Consider the following 23634-nt stretch of genomic DNA (forward strand, 5'->3'; position numbering starts at 1 on the left):
TCCTATCAGCGACCACTCAAGCGACTCAAAAGACCGCTTAAAACTCCATTAAGCTTGCATCCCAACGAGAAAAGAATATCCCTTGTTACCCATCAGACTTTGAAAATTCACCTCGCGGTTGCCTTTCATATTTCTTTCGATTGGTTGAACGACTGTTTTTCACGAAGCTATAATTTTGCGCGTTAGTTAACACCGATCGTTCCTCGAAACGCTATTGACTCAATTTCTATTATTATCATCATCGAGGAATTTAATTTTTCATCCCGCCCACTTCTATACAAATGTTACCAAAAATTTCAGAATATATATACTCAGAGAAAAGGTACATTTGCCTCACAGTCACAAATTTATTTGTTACAAATAAATTTTGCTCAAATTATTTATTTCGTTCAGTTAAAAATTTTATTTCCGTAAAAAAAAGAATTTATTTGCGTTAAATATTTCATTCAATCATAATTTTTTTCTGTGTGAATTTGGTTCAAATGTTAAAATGTAGAATATTTCATTTTAGTATAATACTTTCTCAGTGCAGTTTTATTTAAATATTTACATTGCTGAAAATTATTGCCTACCATGTTATAAAAATCCACTAACTTATAAATAAGAACTTTGCATAAAAAACGACTCTATAGCTTACTAACTGCAGTAGTCTATCTAAATCACTGTATTAATAAATTATCAACTTCTTATTGGTATATACGGAAACGAAAGACTATTATATGTCTATAGCAGAAAACTTGCAATCCTTTTTTTTAAACCGCATCAGACATACATAGATGCTCCAGAATAGTTAATGACTTTTACAAGTTATAAGATATATACACCCACAATATACACATATCTCGAACATGTAAAATTATCGATAGCAGACTAATATTATATCACACTCACGATAAGTTTAAATAAATTCTCTTGTATCGAATATTGAACGACAACTTGTTGCACTATGATTTTTAGCATCGTCAACAAACGTTAAACTTTATATTTACATGTGTAAACTATCCTACATATATATTTATTTACCTATATAAATATAAATATATAAATAGTAAATAAATAATAAATATTAACTATATTAAATAAATAAATATGTATACTATACACATATTTATCCTAAATGATCTCGTTTAATAAAAAAAAGAATGCTATTAGATAAGAAGACACTGAATGCAAGTGTAACTAAAGACGACAAGACAGTATATATAGTATTGTATTTATCAGATATATGTTTAATTTTACGGGTATATAATGTTAATATATTCAATCTAGAAATATTTTAAAGTAATTTATAGTACTTAGATACATAAACTTGTTTAAGTTGTTGTATTTTGCGAAGTGATAAATCATAACGAATGAGAAAGATAAACGAGATCAGAGTAAAAGAGCATATATACACACGCATATATATATGTGCGATAATATGGAATATGTTTCTCAAACGGAAGGTCTGCTATTACATCGTGAGACTGGGAGTATTGTTGGGCCTCCAGTGCACGTTGATGCATCATAATTGTGCATATTTGTATGAAGAGAAAGGATTGCCAGCTACTGGTATTCATTATTCATTGTGGTGATGAAAAGAGTTTCAATTTTTCAGCTCTCGAAGAAAATTGAATTAGTTTCTTTATGCGTTAGATCGTATATATTATATTTATATATTTTCAGGTTGTTAGCATTGTTGAATACCAATCATATCAAGATATGTCTTTATAATTAGAGGAAATGGGATTTCCTTTAAGTAGGTGAAAACCGAGGTGAAAACGAAGGACAATGGGGTGGAGTGTAGAATATAGTTTGTTCATTGAAACAAATAAGAAAAGAAAAGGAGAGGAAGAAAAGTAATTTGTCTCTTCATGCGTTACAACGCATGAAGAGACAAATTACTTTTCTTCCTCTTCTTTTCTTTTCTGGTATTAGAATTCATATTCATTTTAAAATTCATCTTCTTCTTCATCTTAAGATTCATCTTAAGATGAAAAAGAATTAATTTCTTTGCATGTTATTTGAAGAAAAGGAGAAAAAAGTCGTTGGTGTACAAGAATTTTTTTTGAAAGTAAGAACAAGAATATTAAACGATTAAGAACAGTGTAAAAAGAGACATCTTTTAACAAACTTCGTTAGTAACTTTTAAGTCGTTTGGAAAAATTTATCAAAAGCATCGTAAGATGCATTGATCTTTGAGAAGCCAATACATTTCAAAAAAATGTTGGCAGTAAATAGGGACTGAAGCATAAAACAGCTTCCATGATAGATCATCATAGTTGTGGACTATGTTCATTATAGAGAAGCAGAAGATGTTATGAAGAGACAAAGAAAAGTTATTGGACAATAAAATACAGATCAAGTTAAAGAGATGATTATATACATTCTGAAATAGCAACTAAAGAAAAGAAGATAGGCTTCCAACGAAAGGTAAATGCTATACCAAAAGAAATTTCTAAGATCCGCATTAGAAACTAGTGTCATTCTGTTGATCCAAATTTTTCGATATTGCACCGAGACAGGTTTTTGACTACAAAATATTTAGTTGATATTTAAGAAACCAAAATTTATTTGTTGTTGCCATTTTGGGCCAAACCTATTTGATTAGGTCAAATCTTCACTACATGATTCCCTCAATCAAAAACTAGTTTTTAACTGCCGTTTTAGCATATCTTCTAATATGCTTTGTCTATCCCAGAAAACACTTGCATTCAGCGCCAGAAGATCAGAGACAGCTTTTGCAATAAAACAAACCTCTTTCCATTGCGGCGTCTTCTCTTTGTAGCATAAACAGTTCCCAGCTGACTCATGGCTACAGGATTGTTGGGACCCGACGGAATTGCCGATGTCGGGGTTGAAGCCGAGGCCGAAGCAGAAGCCGGGGGTGGAGCGGAGGTAGGCGTCATCGTGGGATCAAGTTCCGGGGGTTGTGCGTGAGGGGCGGCTGTTAAAGCTAGCCCGGAAGTTGGAGGATAGCATGCCGAAGCAGCTGCTGCTGCTGCCGCCGCCGCAGCAGCTGCAGCCGTTACAACGTATTCGGAAGGCGTCTGCAGGGAACCAGTGGCCGTGCTACCACAAATTCCAACCAGCCCTGGACCACCGCCACTGCCGACGATGCCACCTCCAGGACCCCCGAGGATCCCCAGCCCCGAACTGGTTCTGTCCAGCGCGTACACCGTGCAAATTTTTATGCCCCTTGCAGCACCAAAAGCTGCCTCTTCCTCTATTAGGTCATTCTCCAAAAACAACTCCGAATACTTAAATTGATCCTCGTTCAAATAATTCACAATCACGATATTCTATAAACAAGATTCGCTATATGATTGACAATTAAATTCCAACCCTCAACATGCCAGTTGTTCCAAAGTCACACAAATAATCCAAGGTCAACACAATTAAGCAAGATTTTCAAAAAACGTTGAATCACTTTCAATATATTCAACAGTTTCTCACGAATCACTATGTTCAAATTACTCCACTGATGATCATCACTCAACTTTTAGAAAACATCCTTGAGGTTTAATTACAACCTGAAAGACACAATTTCAAACGATGCACACTATCAAAAGCCACAAAATTTCCAATATCCATTCCCGATTCGGTAAAAAAAAACCAAAGGGTAGTAAGGTCACTGTGTCTCTTCCTTCGTGACAAGCGTATCGCCTCAAAACCAAAGAACCCTCACGAAAATCGAGCCTCCCCTCTCTCGGTCATTCGCAATCTTCACCCTTCTCCTTTGCGCGAGTTCACCCCCTCCTTGATGATCTTAAGACACGGACCTGCGCTTCCCTCTCTATATCACTCCCCTTATTCCTTCAATCCACTTTTTTGTAAATCCGCTTTCAAAATCACTTTTTTTTCCACGTGTCGTTCCTTCCCACTATGCTAATCACTTTGTCACAACAAAATTCGCATATTCCACTAGATATAACCGACAGGTTTGACGAACACACACCTGATATGCCGGTTATCAAAAGTACTCTTGATCACAATTCGAGGAAAGAATACCGGCACAATGTAGGTGCAACATAACACGATGCTCACCCTATAGATGCGTGTCGTGCACTGGCCCTAAAGTCAGTGTTGAATGTTGTTGTCACGGTAGGAGAAACTGGCTGACGTCGTTAGCCAGAGAAGGGCGCTTTGTGGCGGGAGTGGCAAGTCTGTTGGATGAACGAACAGTAGCCGAGTCCAGGTGGATACGTCCCTTCTTTTTACCCTTCTCCATCAGCAGGAGTGATAGAGAGAGGGCTCGAGACTATCTTCAGTACGTTGGAAACACGATGGAAGTGGAAAAAGAGAGTGAGAACAAGAATTCACAACATTAACTCCCACCACAATTTACTCCGCCTACATTAATCCCAACATACAATAACCCCGCCTATTTTAGTCGTAATTCTGACCAATCCGCGAGCCAGTATGGCGCCACCGATTTAACAACGAGACCTCGATACCATCGCACTCCAGAATTCCATCTACATATTCCTGCGACATAAGTTGCTCCACGTTGCTTTTCTCTTTTTTCAAGAATTAACTTCACGGAAGATCGTATTAAGCTATCAAGCACAGAAATTAATCTAATCGCTCAAAATTTTCCAGCCAGTAATATTTCTTATTCTATTCCGTGACTATGCGCTCCAAATTACAGAATGCTACTGGCATTATACTTACATGCTGCTGAGAAACCTATAGGAACAGAAGAAGTGCTGAGATGAAACGTCCATGAACTTGCAAAGTCGAGAGGATGAGATGATTTAACCATTGGGAAAAAAATCAACAAGATAAGTGGAGGAACAAAAAAAAATTAGAAGAGAAGAGTATATAAATACAAGATGGATACACTGAGAAAAATAATTGGGATGTTTTGTTGTAATTCTGGCTGTGTCATATCCTATTAATTATTACCTACTTCCAAATGATATGAAGTGCTTATATAAAGATTGCTCGATCGTTTCAAGTTACTTCAAGTATATATATATACTTTTTTCAGAATAAGAAGAAGAAAGAAAAGAAAACCTATTTCGTTATACAAAAGAACTTCTTTTCAACGGATAATATTTTCTTTCAGTTCAAGAACATATACACTGTAAAAAATTTAGGGAGTTAACGGACTCGGGAGTTGGGAGTGAAATTTTTCGAGTTAAAAATCAACTCCAAAAGAGAGTTAATTTCTAACTCCCTTCATTCAACACCCGTGCGAGTTATTTTTTCCTTGGGGAGTTAGTATTTGGGTGTGAAATTTTAACTCTCTTTATTTAACTCCCCTGGCATTATAACTCCCCAATGGGTGCGACTTTTATAGACCCCCCGGGGGAGTTAAAATTTAACTCCTTTTTTTACAGTGTACATATACAAAATGGTACAACCAGTACGATTGGTACTTCAACGAGTACAATAATATCGTCAATATCTATTATATTGAATCCAATAATTTCTAATTTGACGATTTTTAATGCAGAAAATCCCACAACTTTAACCAGCACGGAAAAAAGAATATAGTGACCGCGTCTGAGAAAAGGGACCTTATGACCAAACTCAACTTTTCGAGTAAAATGAGTTTAAATTTTTTCATTCAAATTACTGATTTTAATCAAAAATGCCTATAATCACTTTTGTCTACAAAAAAATTTTTTAACCCATAGGACTAATTGCATTACATTTTAAGGACCTTAAAGTGTAAAAAAACAGTCTAAATCTAAAAATCGATTTTTTTGGTCATAAGGTCCCTTTTCTCGGACGCGGTCACTTATGGTTGGTACAAACATTTATATTGAAAATTATGGGGGATCCATTTATTACGGTTTTCAAATTGAGACCATTAACAACATCAAAACGTTGCACTACAACAATTCGATACAGTTTATGGTCTCAATTTGAGATCCTTAGAAATCTGTGATATCAAACATATAGAATGTTTAGTCAACTGTACAGATATATGGATATGATTATCATAGAAAATAGATTTCCCTTAGTTTTCAATATAAACAGTTATACCAATCACATATCCGTTTATTCCCTGTGCTCTAAAAAATACAAAACATAAAATGGGAAGGTATTAAAAGAACACATATATATGATGCTCTTACGTTTTAGCTCGTTTTAATCAATTTTTAGCTCATCTTAAAACATTTTTGGCTTATTTTAATACAATAAGAGCGTTACATATATCTTATTGTATTGTCTCCCAATTTTTTGTCAATCTTTCAAAATAATAATAAGAAAATTATATAATTTTAAGATCAGTCTTAAATTCAGGCTGCCACCATATAAATTCCTCAAAAATATCCAAATTCAGCTTTGGCTGTTTTTAATGTTTCAACTTAAGACTTGCTTTCTGCCTTAAAATCATACCCAATTTTTTTAAGGTTTTCAAATTGAAAGTATGTTTTAACAGCATCAAAAGATTGCATCGCAAGAATTTTATATACGTTTTCTAAGCTCAATTTGAGATCCATAAGAAAATTGTACTCTTAAGACAAAAATTCAGTCACAGTTTTTCTAAGGATATCGAATTGAGATAAAATATTTGAATGAAGCGGTTTCAGTCACAAAAGTGAAATCTAAAATATTTTTTCTTTTTTAAAAACTCTTTGCAAACTATTTCTATAATCAATTCATAATCGCATGTAACACACTTTTTAACAATTACCACAGATTATATTTCTACAAACATATTGACTGAAACACGCATGACCGATTTTTATATTTATAACATAACAGTTACATACATCATATATGATAATTTAAAAAAGACATACCGTGAATTTTAACTTGTACATCACAAGATCATTTATCTCACTTTATAGCGGGGTATTACACACCTTTTTACCGGTCATTCATCACATTAAAAGTTTACTTCACGCAAGCAGCATATGTATTATATATATACTACTGACTCTACATGTATACAAGCCCTATCTCAACATCAATCTTTATCAAGTGTCTCTCTGTTTCCGAATCAGTTTTATCAATTTTGATAATTAATCATAAAAAATCATATCAAATATAAATAAACATGATTTCGAATAAGAAAATAATTTTTCTTCTCTTTTAAAGAATAAGGGTATCAGAACTGGAGCGATCGTTTTTCAAAAATCTATAATATTTTTCGAAAAGCAAAATTTATGTATAGTCGCACTCATAGTAGTCCTTCACATGGGAAAGACTTATACTTATATAAGTAATATATTATAAAGTATACAAGATTAACTTGTCAAACATCAAAGGAAGTCGTGGTGACAGGTATAGAATGAAATGAAAATATATATATCCTCGAACGACAAAATCGAAATTGCTGATAAAAGAAGAGCGCGAGAAGAAAAAAGAAATATATACATGAAAATATATTAAAAAGTAAGAAACATAAATACCTAAAGCCGCAATTATATTTTCTTTATCCGCCATTAATTCTCTACTCCGGGAAAAATTATATGTTTAAATCAAATTCTCTATTCAGTTAAATAAACCAAAGATATATAATTTTTTCTTTTCACTGTTAATTGGAAAGTATCAAATAGCAACGAATTGATAACAAAACTGCCCGAATAAAAACTAAACATCCGATCTATGCAGACTCTGTCATCAGGCCTTAGGCGTCATAGGCCTGGGAGTTAAAACTATAACATAGTATATGGTTCAAATCATAAATTGATTAAAATTTTTGGTATATGAACATAAGCATTTGGTTCAATTGAATAAATTCTGCGTTCGGAGAAAAAATGTGGCCTATGAAGGAAACTTTTAGTTGATTTTAATTTTTTAAAGGTGCACCGAAAAAACCTGGGTTCTAAATGAGTAGCTAAAGAAATTAATAAGTTATTGGTTGTGGTTGAGGAAGATTATTGGCAAGAATCAGCCTGTGCTTAAAAGAAGAGCAGAGAAAATATAAAAAATTTCCTTACAAGTTAACATAGATCATATTAAAAGTATTGGTTTGTGTGAACCATGAAGAAAAGACGAACCGCGTATATACATAAAGAAAGGACACAATATTTTCTGCTCTCGTGCTAGGCAAATAATATGCCCTGCGAGATAACAACTGGTATGCAACAAAACAACGACTAACAATACAAAAATGAGGTTTAATTAGGTAAATCATTGTTTTGAAACGTAAGCCAGCAATCAGGGTGGTTGCAACTTGTATATATATAAAGACAGAGTGACGCATAGTAGTAACCGATGCAATGTGATATCGCTGGTCGCTCGACGGTCGCGCCACTTCGTTGCACCGAGCGACACGGTCTGCAATGCTTTATACTTATAATTGCGTGCTATGAATAATTACTGTTATACACATACGTATGTACCTGAGATAAATGCAAGTAGTGGGTAGCTACTCAATATACTCCCCGACTCTATTTATATAGAGAATTCCATCTTTTACCATAATTCACCGCAAAAAAAAATCGCGTCTTTCAACTCATTTTGTTTTCCGCGCAATTATTGATAATGGTCGTTAAAAAGAAAGAATTAACTTCACAAGCTGATAAATTTATATATAAAAGATTAAACCATGAATGGGTAATTAAAATTTATCTACGTTTATAAAAGAAAAACTTAAAGTCGAACCCACACAGCATCGAAATTTTTCTAACTTGACTGCCACCTTCGGAATATTTAGTAACAAAGCTCATGAAACTATTAAAAGTAAATTCTTTAACCCCTTAACTGCCATGGAAAAGATTTTGGATGTCAAATCTTTGCCATGGCAGTTAAGGGGTTAAATCTCCGCACTTTCCTTTAGAATTTGAGCCGAAAGCTAACTGAACATTGCATGAAAGTTTTAACATTTTTTTAAATTTTCATGCAACGCTCAGTCAACTTTGACGCCAAATTTAAGAAAAGAAAACATTAAAAAAAGTTCAAAAGGCTGTGTCCACAATTGACTCTTTTTATATCCTTATACTTCATGGATATCTTTCTTCAGAGCGGGAATTTTAGATGCGAACTTTACTACAACAATAAATAATAAATTTTTACTGAAAAACCCCAATATATATTTATGCTAATATTTTCACTTTTATGCAAATATTTCTACATATTTGAAAAAATAATTGCTGTATGCGAAAACATATTGATTAATTTTCCCGTGTGTATATACATAAATTTTACTTTTTAAACTGCATGTTGCATAAAAATAGGTGAAAATAACAACTAAGGTAGGTTTAATGACTGTTTATCTTCTTTATCAAGCAAAAGCTTGTATTGTCCCTTCGTGGCGACCAAGTTTTACTTGTATATTCGCTTATCTGTATGGCAATTATTACTGCAATTGTGTTCGATCGTCAAAGGCGAGCACTGACACCCTCTGTATAATTATTGCAAGACTAACTCACGATTCAATGATGAGTGCGCTATATATATTTATATACCTATATCATGTATATGCATAGAACATTTATAAAGTGCAAAATCGCTTTCAAAACGATTCGATACACATTACGTCGTGTGTGATGACAGAATTAGACATCGCGTGTTTCCATCGACTTTCAACTTTCGACACGCATTTGATCTTGTCATTCGGTCATTCCCTTTCTTCAACAATCACCTATATGTCCCATTATCACCAGCGAGAAATTCATAAATTATACATAATAATTAGCAGATTCATGTGTATAGCTATATACTTTATAACCACTATATTGTGCTATATTATTATATCTATGTATGAAATATCATTTACACTGTTAAAAATATGAGGCCAACTTTACACCTATACACTGCAAATATAAGACACCTGTTTTTGCAGTGTAAAGATTGAACTTATAGTTTTAATCTCGAGACTAAAATTTAGAGTCCGATTTTTAACAGCGTGTTTTTCTAACGAGGGCAAATAATGAAAATAAAACCTTTTCCCTGGGACTAGAACACATCTTTTAATTCGAACCATCAAAATATATATAGATATGATTACGAAAGAAGGCAAGAAAGATTGCAATACTTTTATCATTAAAAAATTACCTTCTGTTTATGCTTCAACTAAATTAACGACTGATTGTCAAGCCATTAAATTTAGTGAACCCTGAAGGAAGATGACGAGGGAGAGAAATACATATAAACAAAGTTTTCTAGCCAATAAAATACATATACACAACAACCTTGAATCCTGCAAAAGCTCAACTGTGTCTCGCTTCAAACTAATTCCTTCCCTTCCTTATTATTGCGATATCGTGGTTCCGTCATTAGATAAATTGACCACACTAATCCTCCGGAGACTGGCGATTCCGTGCAAGTTCAACTTCCCGTGACTGACCAATATTGACTCTCGCCGCTGCATCAGGACAATGTGACCTGCCTTTCAGTCGGTATATAGGTATATAAACGTACGCCGAACCATTAGACAAACGATAAATACGAGAGGGTTCGTGATCGACATGGTTCATCAACTCCTAGGTCAATCCTACTTTTCACAATAGACGTGGGTCGCGTGCCATGGCTTGCATTACAAAAGCCTGGACCATTTATATAGCCATCACTTGCTGTATAGCACATGTGAATGTCTCTCTTTCGACATTGATGTTCATTTCATCTTTCATTCATCACTATTTATAATATACCTTATGCGTAAACGATTCGGAGATTTAGAGGCTGAAACCCTTTTAAATCTGGAAATATTCAACTCAGAGAAAAACATGCTATTCAAGCATGCATGGAAAGAAATTTTATTACAAACTTTAACAAACAGATTGTTAAACTTGGACTATTTGATGTTGGCTACAAAATATTCAGGGGTTACATATACCTTCTTGACCGAAAAAAATTGATTTTGGTTCAAATTAAAATTTCGTTCACTTTCCTCCACGTTCTGTTTGAAACTAAAAATTTTGGTCGTTACAACGACCAACATATTTAGTTTCAGAATTATAATTAAAAATGTTGGTCGTTATAACAACAAAAATTTTTAGTTTCAAACAGAGAGAAGAATTTAAAATAATTTAAATTTAATTCATTAAATGAAAAATTTAAAAAGAAGAAAGAGAAAATTAAAAACTCTAGTAGTGTCAGAAATTAAAACGCAAAAGTAGTTACCTCGCTAATGAGCATATCGATTATAATTCTTTCTGTGGTGTAGAATTTTTTTTTCTGCGAATTGGGAAATGGGAACGAAAAATTATCTTCAAAAGGTATTAAAGAATTTACTCCGGATATAATTTAATCTCAAGTTTTCAAAACGCGACCAATCTTTCTTTGTGTGTACATACACAGAGTAATCAATGTCACAAAGTTTTTACAAAGTAGAAAAAGTTTTCGTGTTTTGTGCTCCACCACCACCATCATCAATGCTATATATGTATAGCGTGTTTACTAAATTTATCGTCTCTTATTTCTGCAATTTCCATATATGCAAATAAGAGAAATGTTCCAATAATAAACAGAATATGTTTATTTGAATTACTATTTTTTTAAATTGTATTTATTTTGTTCAAATTAACTAAAAAATTTAAACTTTCGTGTAGTAGAAAAATTATCGTATTAATGCGACTGAAGCATTTATAACGCAACAATTCGTTCGAAAAAATCTAATAGTGAACCATCCAACGTTCTCCTAACATTCTGATGATGTGAGCTTTTTGTAATTTTCTGGTCGAATCCTAATATTCGAGTTGCTATTCGAATATTAGGATTCGATGTTTTCTTGATGTTCCTAAGCAAGCTTCTTTTATACTTTTCCAAATTGCCTTGCAAAACTGAAACATTTATGCAATGTTCAGTCAATTTTTACGCTAAACATTAAAAAACAGCGGATATTTAAAGAACTACTTCAAATTTTATGATCATCTTTACAGCTAAAGATTATTAAAAGTAAAGTTAATAAGTAAAGTATAAAGTTAATTTCAACTTTTAGGAAACTTTCGGTGTTGTATGGATGTGGACATCCTAGAAATATCCAAAGTTGCCCGGACCAGTAGTTACCCCTTGGATATCCTAAATATTTGGATGCTGTCAGGGTATAAGTTATAATCCTAAAAGTAGAAACATGTCAACCTAACCCAAGTAAAAAATAAAGTTACGGCATTTCAGCCTTGCAAGACGCATCAAAAGAACCTTTATGAATCCTCCCAAAGATCTCTCGCTATCTGCAGGTACTGCAATCAAAATAATATATTCCACAAGTCCAATCTTTTCCAAAGATCAAAAAATAAATCGCCAACAACAAAACCACTATCATACAAAATTTTTGAACTCATCCATTTTCCATTCTTCTAAGAATCATTTTAATCATAATAGAAATAGATCCATATATATATATACGAAACTGCAGGTATATCTAGACAAATTTAACCTATACGCATATAGCGTTATAACGTTTCAACTAATTGGTCTTCTGAAAAATATAGTAAACTGCAAAAATTCGACCTACTACAGCTGTCGAACCGGTGATTATATCTCAGCGTCTTTCCATGGTCGACGCTATAGTGCACATTACATTGTTATTATAATGAACATGGATAAATAGAAGCCGCGGATACGTGATCGTCGCAATTACCTTCTTATAATGATTTCCGAAGGTATATAGCAAAAGTCAGTGGAACTGAGAGAGGTGAGAGAGAGAAAAATGAAAGGGAGAATCCAGCTTCGAAGAAATTATCAGAAATTATGAAGCGAAGAAATTGGTAGTCTAACCCATGGATGATTGACAGGAGGTCTGGCAACCAATCGCTCCCTCTTTTTTTCTTCAACGCCCTTCTTCATCTTTTGCTTCTTTAACCCCATCTTTCCTCATTCTACCGCTCTTTCACGTCCTTCTTCAGGAGCAAAATCCCTACAAGATGAACTGGAAATATATATAATGCCGAGAGAGATTGACGCGATATTGGAAATCCTTCAAAATATTTTAAACACACACTGAGCGCCTGTATCTGTATGCGAGTGTATTTTAGAGACAAAGGAACGATTAGTAGTCAAAGTTAGTCCATTCAAGAGGATGTAAGCGCGGTAATTAGTCAAGGGCCCTCTAAAAAGGCATCGCACCAGCGGGATTCCGAGTAATTCATTTAACAGCCCAATTTCGTGGCATAAAAGTAGAGTCAAGTCGCCGCCCGCTTGCTTTCGTATTTCGAGGCCCAATAAAACTGTATAATGCCAACTGCCGACGCGTCGTTCAATGACGAGCACATTGGTGTATATACATATCTCTCTCTTTGGAAAGAATCGCGAGCCCGTGGGGCAATAATATATTCTTTACTCTTGAATTGTATATATACGCGTTCGTACAACATTTCTATGTCTACCGTATGTAGAAGAAATTTAATGTTTTTGCTCTTGAGAAAATGTAAACCACTATCTCGTATTACACATCGTAAACGGATTATTAGCGCGGTGGCTTCGGATTTTATGGCTCATTGGACTCAAAAAAATATCAAGAAAATTATACAGGTGCTATTATTCAAGCTGTTTTTGCTCAAAAACTTTTGATTATAATTCGTGATTAAAAAATATTTCTACACTGAGAAAACTGATTTAATTCAAAAGCAAAAAGTCAGCCAAAGAATGTTTTAATTAAACGTATTCAGCACAGTTTTTCTAAAGATATATCATATTGAGCAGGGCTCGAACTAGGTCCGTAAATCCCGTAAAAGTCCGTTTTTTTGAAAAAAAGGTCCGTAAAGTCCGTAAATTGTACGATATAATTTGGATAATTTTAGAGAAATTACAAATGATTGTAGGAATTCGATTATTTTCAAAAGTAATGAAATTCTTCGCAAAAATTCAATTATATTCAAAAATTTTTAAAAATTCTTGTCAAAATTTCAATTATCTTTAGAAATAATTAAATTCTTCTCCGAAATTCAATTATTTTCAAAAATTTTAATCAAATTCTTGGCAAAATTTTGAATTATTTTCAAAAATTTTCTGCAATTCAATAATTTTTAATAGATATTTACTATACTAATAAAGTTTTCCAAAAGAATTCAATTATTAAAAAAAAAATTTAATAAAATTCTACACAAACCTTTAATTATTTTTAAAAAATAATAAAAATTTCACAGGAATTTCATTATTTACAAATTTTTTTATTAATCTCTTCGCAATCATTCAATTATTTTCATAAATAACAAAATTTTTACAGGAATTCAATTATTTTGGTAAATAATAAAATTCTTATTAGGAATTCAATTATTTTGATAAATAATAAAAATCATTGCAGAATTTTAATTATTTTTAATACAATTTTTATTGAATTCCTTGAAAAAATGTAACTATTCTTAAAAATTTTATTAAAATTCGTCAAAAGAATTCAATTATATACAAATTTATTGATACAATTCTTTATGAGAATTCAATTTTAGAAACATGTAATTATTCAATAATTATTGTGAAAAAATTTATAACAAAAATTGTAAATAGTTTAATTACTTTGAAATTTTTATTATTTATAAAAATAATTTAATGTTTGCTTAGAATTATATTATCAACATTTTTTTTTAAGTACCTAATTAAATTCTTTTGAAAAATGTTATAAAAATAGTAGATATTAAAAATCATTGAATTGAGGAAGATAATTGAAAATAATTGAAATTCGGAGAAGAATTTTATTATTTTTAAAGATAATTGAATTTTGATGAGAATTTTTTTAAATTTTTGAACATAATTGAATTTCGGCGAAGAATTTTATTACTTTTGAAAATAATTGAATTTCTGCAATCATTTCTAACTTCTCCAAAATTCAATTTTTTCCGGTATTTTTTTTGAAAAATTTTAATTATTTTTAATACAATTTTAATTGAATTCCTCGAAAAAATGTAACTATTCTTAAAAATTTTATTAAAATTCGTCAAAAAAATTCAATTATTTAAAAATTTATTGATACAATTCTTTATGAGAATTCAATTTTAAGAAACATATGCAATTATTCAATATTTTTTTTTTTTATTGAAATAATTGAATTCTGGTTGAATTTTCTAATAAAAATTGATTTCAGTTAAAATTTTAGAACTAACAATTCTGTGGAATTAATTTTTTTTTAAGAAAGTTAAATTATTGCGAATTTTTTTATATTATGTGAAGTTTTTATCTTCTAATATATATTTAATTATTAATTTAATTATTATAAAACATGTAGAAATCGATCACTCCGAGTCGAAGACTCAGAGTCATCGATATCTTCATGTTTTATAGTTATGAAAAATTAAATTTATAGTTATAAGTAAAATATTCTCTTTATGAAAATAATTGGAGTTTTTGCAAGGACGTTTATTAAATTTTTTTTTATATATAATTAAATTCTTTTGCGAAAATTTATTAAAATAGTAGGCATCAAAAATAATTGAATTTCAAGGAAGAATTCAATTAATTGAGAATAAAATTGAGTTCTTGTCCAGAATTTTATTTCAATTATTGAAAATAATTGAATTTATGCCAAGAATTTGATTATTTATGAAAATAATTAAATTCATGGGAAGAATTTCATTAAAATTTTTAATAATTATTGAATTTTTGACAAAAATGTTATTATTTATAAAAATAATTGAATTTCTGACCAGAATTTTATGATTTATAAAAATAATTGAATTTTTGCGAAGAATCTTGTTAAAATTTTTTAGATTAATTTCTCTATTTTAATTATTAGAGGATTTAAAGTACCGTAAATTCAAAGAAAAAAGAAAAAAAGTAACTTTTAGTGTCACAAATCTAAAATAAAGTATCCAAATAGTAGCAAATCGTAAAAAAACTAGTATATAGTAAAGAGAACAAACATAGTCTTTATTTCACGGCAATTAAATTTTTCTAAATTTCAAAAAATGAAAAAATAATTTTTCCTAAACATTTTCAACTGGTGATTATGAGTCGAGATGCCAAAGTATATATAGATAAATATACATACAGATACATATACAAGTTTCTAGTTGTCGGTTCTTTGACGTAACGATTCTTTCGTGGCCTCTTATTTCTCTCAGCATGGGAAAATTTCTGAAGATACTCCCTATATTCTCCACGCTATAATAATCGCTATTAAACATCACCTAGTAGCTAATTATCGACCAACTTTTGCAATGACCATAAGAAAAACGTTACGAAGTCTAATGAGTATTGTCACGTAAATTGATGGCGCCCTGGTTCTCAAACGATTCGAACTGACCCTTTAACATTCGTTGAAAAAAAGAAAAAAAACAAAAGACCATCTAAATTACACTTATCAATTTCTATTCATAAAGAGAAAAAATTATTTTACACTTCTCCATACTTCTACATCCAGAGAAAATATATTTATATATATATACAGTCAACTCTCGATATTTAAACTTTCGATAAATTGAATTTGTTTTCTGTTGACAATTTTTTCTTACTTGAAATATTCGATAAATAAAATCTTCTTGAATTTTTTCTAGGGCCCTTGCGATTCCATTTATCAAGAGTCAACTATATTTGTCTCAGAATCTACTAAACTTTTTATTTGTTTCACAAGTAAATTTTTATTTTACAGACAAAATTTTCACTTTTTCCCTGACCCTAAAGAGTATTCTGATTCACTCTAAAAATTATTAGATTTCCATAAAATTTTTCAAAAAAAAAAATTAAATTATTTACAAGAATTATAATAAAATTCGTTGCAAGAATTCAATTATTTTCATAAAGAATAAAATTCTTCACAGGGTTTCAATTATTTTTAATAAATTTCTCGAAAAATGAAATTATCTTCAAAAATTTGTTGCAAGAATTAAATTACATTTCACAAATAATGAAATTCTTCGCTGAAATTCAAAAATTTTCAAAATTTACTATTTTAATAAAAGTTTTCAAAAGAATTTAGTTATTTCAATAAAATGTAATAAAATTCGTTGCAGGAATTCAATTATTTTAACAAGTAATAAAATTTTTCACATGAATTTAATTATTTAAAAAAAATTTGATAAAATTCGTTATAAGAATTCCATTATTTTCATATATTATAAAATTTATTTGAGGATTTCAATTAATTTTTAATACAATTTAAAATAAAATCCTATAAACATTGAATTATTTTCTTAAGAATTTAATTGCAAGAATTTAATTAACATTTCACGAATATAATTAAATTATTCGTTGAAATTCAAATATTTCCAAAATCTACTATTTTAATAAAATGTTCTCAAAAGAATTCAATTATTTAAAAAAATATAATAAAATTCGTTGCAAGAATTGAATTATTTTCATAAATAATAACATTCTATACATTATTATTTCAATTATTTAAAAAACAGTTTGATAAAATTTTTTGTAAGAATTCAATTACTTACATAAATTAATAAAATTCTCCACAGGTTTTAATTATTTTTAATAAAATTTTAAGTAAATTCTTTGAAAAATGTAATTATTTTCAAAAATTTTATTAAAACTCTTCGAGAGAATTCAATTATCAATTATTCTTAAAAATTCATGCTATAATGCTTTTAATATATTGATTAATATTCATTTTGAAATCAATTTTTATTGGAAAATTCTACGAGAATACAATTATTTAAATACAAAAATAAATAATTTACTGAATAAATGAATGTTTCTCTAAATTGAATTATCAGAAAGAATTTTATCAACATAATTGAATTTTTTCGGGGAATTTTAATAAAATTTTCAAGAATTATTAAATTTTTCGAGGAATTCGATTAAAATTGCATTAAAAATAATTGAAATTCTATGATGAAGTTTTATTATTCATGAAAATAATTGAATTTTTGTAAAAAATGTTATTATTTATGAAAATAACTGAATTATTGCGAAGAAATTTATAAAAAAAATTGTGAATAATTGAATTCCTGTAAAATTTTTATTATTTATGAAAATAATTTAATGTTTGCTTAGAATATTATCAACATTTTTTTTAAAATAATTAAATTCTTTTGAAAAATGTTATTAAAATAGTAGATATTGAAAATCATTGAATTGATGAAGATAATTGAAAATAATTGAAATTCGTAGAAGAATTTTATTATTTTTAAAGATAATTGAATTTTGATGAGACTTTTTTTTTAATTTCTGAACATAATTGAATTTCTGCGAAGAATTTTATTGCCTTTGAAAATAATTGAATTTCTGCAATCATTTGTAACTTCTCCAAAATTCAATTTAATTAATTTAATTCTTTTGAAAAATTTTATTAAAATAGTAGATATTGAAAATCATTGAATTGAGGAGAATAATTGAAAATAATTGAAATTCGGAGAAGAATTTTAATATTTTTTAAAGATAATTGAATTTTGATGAAAATTTTTTTAAATTTTTTAACATAATTGAATTTCTGCAAAGAATTTTATTACGTTTAAAAATAATTGAATTTCTGCAATCATTTGTAACTTCTCCAAAATTCAATTTTTTCCAGTACTTTAATAAAAATCCCTGATTTTTCCCTGAATTCCCTAACCTATGTCAACCCTGAAATAATATAATTGCTACAAATCAAAACCGAATTCTAATAAAACAAAAATGTATTCTAAAGAAACGAACACAAACATCAGAAATATTATTTTTTAAAATCGAGTTCAAGCAATCACAATATGGATGAAAAGATAAAATTTGACTGAAGGAATCAAAGAAGAGAAGAGAAGATGATGCTTACTCCAAGAGTTGTCGATTATATATACAACATCGAAAAATTGCTTTGCGACTATTTCTCTTTTTTCGTCTCCTCTGTCCCTAAACCAAACACGCAAACCTATATTCTTTAACCCACAAATTGGTTTCCGCCAAGATCCGGTGAATTTATTCAGAAAATATAATTCTCATTGACGAGAGAAAGAGAGTTCGACATTGGCATATAATGTCTTTTCAAACAAAAAAATCTTATATTCAACATTGATCTTTGTCGCAATTGTATACATAAAAGAAAAAAGAAAAAGCAGAAAACTCAAGAATAGAATTAGAAGAAATTATAAATTCTTCAATTATTATTATATCTTCACTTTCTCTAACGTGCCATCAAAAATAATATCCGTTCTCACATCAATTTTCTTCGAATACAAATCTTGACTCTCTTTTCACATAATTCCTTCATGTTCTTTTTTTCTCTTATTCCAACCAATGGTAGCTTTGCGATTAATCTAAATACCTATATTCTTCCTTGAAAAGAGCCAAGTGTAAAAATAACAAGGGGGAATATGCACGCGACCAAAATGGCGCGAAGACGAGGCGTATATACGTATGGTGTATACATATACATACATATATGTAGATGTACTTATTTTTATAACGGCGCAGGTAATTGTTTTCAAAGGGGCTCATCGTGGATGATACAAAATGAATCTTAATTCAATTTGAAATTTTATACACAAAAATAATAACCAGAGATTCATATCATAAAAATTGGATATTTCATCTCGAAAATATAGCATAATTTTTTCCGTTTTACAAGAAAACCCCGTTATGGTTGTCTTGAGACACTAAAGTTTTTAGAGTTTTTCAAAATTTTTTATTAAAGCTTCCCTTCGAATCAAAGTATCAATATATATCGACTTATAAAAATCATGTAGAATCTCCCTTAGCCCAAAATAAATACTTTTGATACAATAGTAATTTCCTTCTAATTCGTCTTCTCTATGAATATCCAATTTTTTAACCAAACATGCGATTGAAATTCATAAAAACATTGAATTGTAGACAAAAATATAAACTAAGTTTCCCGATGCGTGAACGGTCATTATTTCCAAATAAGTGAGATAAAATCCATGGAAACAAAGCGGTCCCTTTGTTATTTGTTTTCGTAATTAGGCGGAATTAGTCAAACGAAGATTCGCTCGAAAGTCGTACATCATGTATAGACAAGTCGCGACCACACGGACACTCAAAAATGCAGTCTGATTGCACTCATATTATCACAATTTGTTCCTATCTTGACACCGACAAAGACGCAGGATGAATTTCATTAAAAGAGAAATAACCTCCTCCTTCTCCTCCACCTCCTCCTCCTCTTTCCGATTCTTTTTAAACAATTGATTTTTATCTGAGATCCTTCCGTCATTTCGAAGAAACACACTGCAAAAAGAAGCATCTTAAAATACATTGTAGTCACTTTTAAAATATTCAAAAACGCGTCTCATTTTTCGAACCTCCATTTTAAAGATCAATGCATTTGATGATGTTTTTGATAACTTTTGCGAAACAACTTGTACGTGACTATACCAAAAGGAGTTTAAAATAAGATGCCTTCTATTTACAGTGAAGTCTGTATATTAAAATAGTCTTAAAAGAAGAAAACCTTTTATTTAAATACAAATTTTCAGGGTTGCCACAAAAATTTAATTTTGTTTTTCACTGACTTTTCCTTCATTTCCAGACAAACTTTTCCGTGACTATAATTCTACTTTCTCTGACTTTTCCCTGAATTTCCTGACCTGTGTAGCAACCCTGATTTTTCTATTAGTGAAAATATATATTTTTGTCCCAATAATAAATAATATTATACTACAATTTATATTATAAAAATACTTTACATAGTTTTTATTATTAAAATTACATTTTAAAATATTTCTGAAAAAGCAAGTTTTCTTGAAAAAAAAATATGATTTAAGGTGACGTGTGCGCGGAATCTAGACGCATGTACATATAAAAAAAACTACCACATTTATGTTTCATTATACGAACATTGACGGGCGTGGTCTTAAACACACGCACAGACAATAACTTCCGAACTCTCATAAAACAGCCTCAACGTCTCATTTAATGAACGGCTTGATTACCCCCACCAATAGGATTTAGAGACCCGATGCCAAACGCCTTATTTAACGATGGATTTACGATGAAAGATTACGCGCGCAAATGAACAACTCGCATAATGTGCAACCATCCCTTTCACCCTTTTCTTTTATCTCACAAACTTTATCATTCTTCCTCCAATACCCTTGGAAATCAATTTTCCCACTTTTCCTTCCAATATCAACAAAATAACATGCCACCAAAAATCACCATAATCAACCCTTAATTACCTCTTTCTCTCTTTCTCCCTTTCTCTCTCTCTTTCTTATACAAAGAGATCTCTCTACTTATAAAGACTAAATTAAAGACTCTTATTATTAAACTTATATTATACGATAAATATACAAAATTTTTATGACATGAAATAAAAAAAAATAATTATGTCTATAATTGCACACTCATGTTATAAGCCATACATCTAATTTAATCCAATTAAAAGATAAATTCTAATAATAACGATCGAGGAATAATTGCAGTCTAGTGTAAAATTAAAAAAAAAAAATTAAAGAGACATTAATTACAGAATTATAAATTCATCACGTGAAACTATTTCAAGTAAAGCCAAGTGGTTGCGCCCCCTTATTATTCCCCTTTCCTGCGTGTAAATTGATAAATGAGTTTAATACATCAACTTTTACGTAACCGGGATTTAAATTAATTCGTCCCTCAAGTGACAATATATCTAGGTACATGCTAAGACAATTAGGCCATCTTTCTGCAGAATTACAATTAATAAAACCTTGGAGAAATTATTCCAAAACACTATTTTTCATTTAATGGCGCAAATTAAAGATTTCTATTCTCGTCAATCAATTATCGAAAGCACTGAAAAAAAAATTTATTTGATTCAAGTTAACCATTTTATTATCTAAATATCATATAAATCGACTATCAAATAAATATTTACTATAGTATCAAAAAATTTTCGAGTCAATTAAATGGTATTTGCTTCAAATAATAAAATTATTATTGGTTTAAATATATGCAATTTATTTGATTTAAATAAAAATTATTTCATTTACATCAAAATTTTTTTATTTACTAAAAAATTGTTTCATTTAAGTAAATATTTATTTAAAAGCAGTCAAGTTTTATTTGAATCAAATAAATTTTTTTTCAATAGTATTATGCTCCCTAATTCTAAATTAGTAGTTTACTAATTAAGGAAAGCGGATTCGTTTATAAATATTAAATAGTACAATTTTTTCTAATTTTTAGTAGAAAAATACTAATTTTACAGTAAAATATCTATTAATCGAAGCAGTCAACATTTATTATTTCAATTAATATTAATTCTCAAAAAAAAATTAATTCCACATAATTGTTAGTTAAAACTTTGAAAAATTCACATTTTCAAAGATTTTAATTTGAAACCTTTTCAAAATTAAATTATTTCTAAAAATTCACGCTTTAATGCTTTTAATAATCAATTATTATCTAAAATTTAAACTATTATAAAATTCATTTTTAAATCACATTTTCTTAGAAAACTCTACTAGAATCAAATTATAAAGAAATAAAATTAATAAATAATTTATTGAATAATTGAATGTTTCTTAAAATTAAATTCTTATAAAGAATGTTATCAGTAAATTTTTAAATAATTAAATTCTTTTGACGAATTTTAATAAATTTTTAAGAATAATTACATTTTTCGAGAAAATCGATTGAAATTGTATTAAAAATAATTGAAATTCTGCAATGTGTCTGCAATTCAAATAATTGAATTCATAAAAAGAATTTTATTATTTACGAAAATAATTGAATCCCTCTAAAAAAATTTTTTTATTATTATTATTTAAATAAAATTTGTAATTTTAAAAATAATAGAATTTAAAAATTTTCTAATTTAATTTTATGTTGAAAACACTAAAAAAAATTCAATTTTGGAGAAATTACAAATAATTGCAGAAATTCAATTATTTAAAAAAAAAATAAAAATTCTTCTTATAAATTTAACTATGTTCAAAATTTGTAAAAAAAATGTTCTCGTAAAAATTCCAATTATCTTTATAAATAACAAAATTTTTCTCCGAAATTCAATTGTTTTCAAAAATTTTTCTAATTTTAATGATTTTCAGAAACAATATTCTTAAAATATAAAATAATGATTTTTTCTCTCGGTCATTTTAAATTATTAAAAAACATGAAGATATCGATTGCTTCGAGTCGAAGACTCGGAGTGATCAATATCTTTATGTTTTATAACAATTTTTATAAGTTGTTTAATTTAAAAAAAATTTGAATTTGAATGTCTTAATTTCACAAAACATAATATTTAACAAAATTTTAGTCTTTTAATGAAAAGATGTGAAAAAAATTCTAATAATTTCTATTTATCATTACAATTTTGAATTAATTATAAAATAAAAATAATTCTAACATAATAATATAATATACAATCAATCTATGTGAAGTTAACAAAAAACAAAAGTATAAAGAAAAAACAACTTCAGTGTGTGAGGAATTTAATATTTGACTACAATATTTGACTATAATTACTTAAACTTCTAAAAATTAATAATATTCTTACAATTTACTTGGTAAACGAATCCGCACTCTTCACTTTTTAAATTTGAATGAGTAAAAATGTTTACTAATTTAAATTAAAAACTGTCTTTTGGTCTTTGAATCAACAAATTTTACTAATAAAACAGTAAAAATTATTATTTATTAGTAAAATTTACTAATTCAAAAGTTTAAAGTCAGTCACTATAATTTATAGTAAACATTTTTACTAATAGAAAATTTAGAGAGCATGTAATAGAAAACTACTCTCTAATTTTGAATTAGATTTCGTATCGAAATTATTTTCGTTATTTTTTTTTTACAAATAATTAGTCAAATTTGACTATTAAATTAGTTGCTTTCTGATAATTCAGATTTAGATCGTACTAATTAATTAAAAATAACTAATTTTTACTAAAATCTTGGCTGACTTTTACTTCAGCAACTAGTAAATAATAACTAAGAAAATAGTCAAAG

General features: G+C 29.1%; 1 protein-coding gene across 5 annotated transcripts in view; it reads right to left on the bottom strand.

Moving 5' to 3' along the window:
* The window catches only part of LOC122509299 (aryl hydrocarbon receptor protein 1), a 222712-nt gene that overhangs the window by 195215 nt on the left and 3863 nt on the right, over nucleotides 1-23634 (bottom strand). For 3 of the 5 annotated variants that reach the window (XM_043623256.1, XM_043623255.1, XM_043623257.1), the window contains exon 1: nucleotides 2737-3249. The exons of the other annotated variants lie outside the window; for them this stretch is intronic. In XM_043623256.1, the coding sequence (XP_043479191.1) occupies nucleotides 2737-2888 (152 nt within the window). In that variant the 5' untranslated portion in view covers nucleotides 2889-3249. Of the gene's footprint in view, nucleotides 1-2736; nucleotides 3250-23634 lie in introns of those variants that run through there. 5 annotated transcript variants of the gene reach the window in all.

The sequence above is a fragment of the Leptopilina heterotoma genome, unplaced genomic scaffold (assembly GCF_015476425.1).
Source record: "Leptopilina heterotoma isolate Lh14 unplaced genomic scaffold, ASM1547642v1 Lhet_60, whole genome shotgun sequence".
Lineage (NCBI taxonomy): Eukaryota > Metazoa > Arthropoda > Insecta > Hymenoptera > Figitidae > Leptopilina > Leptopilina heterotoma.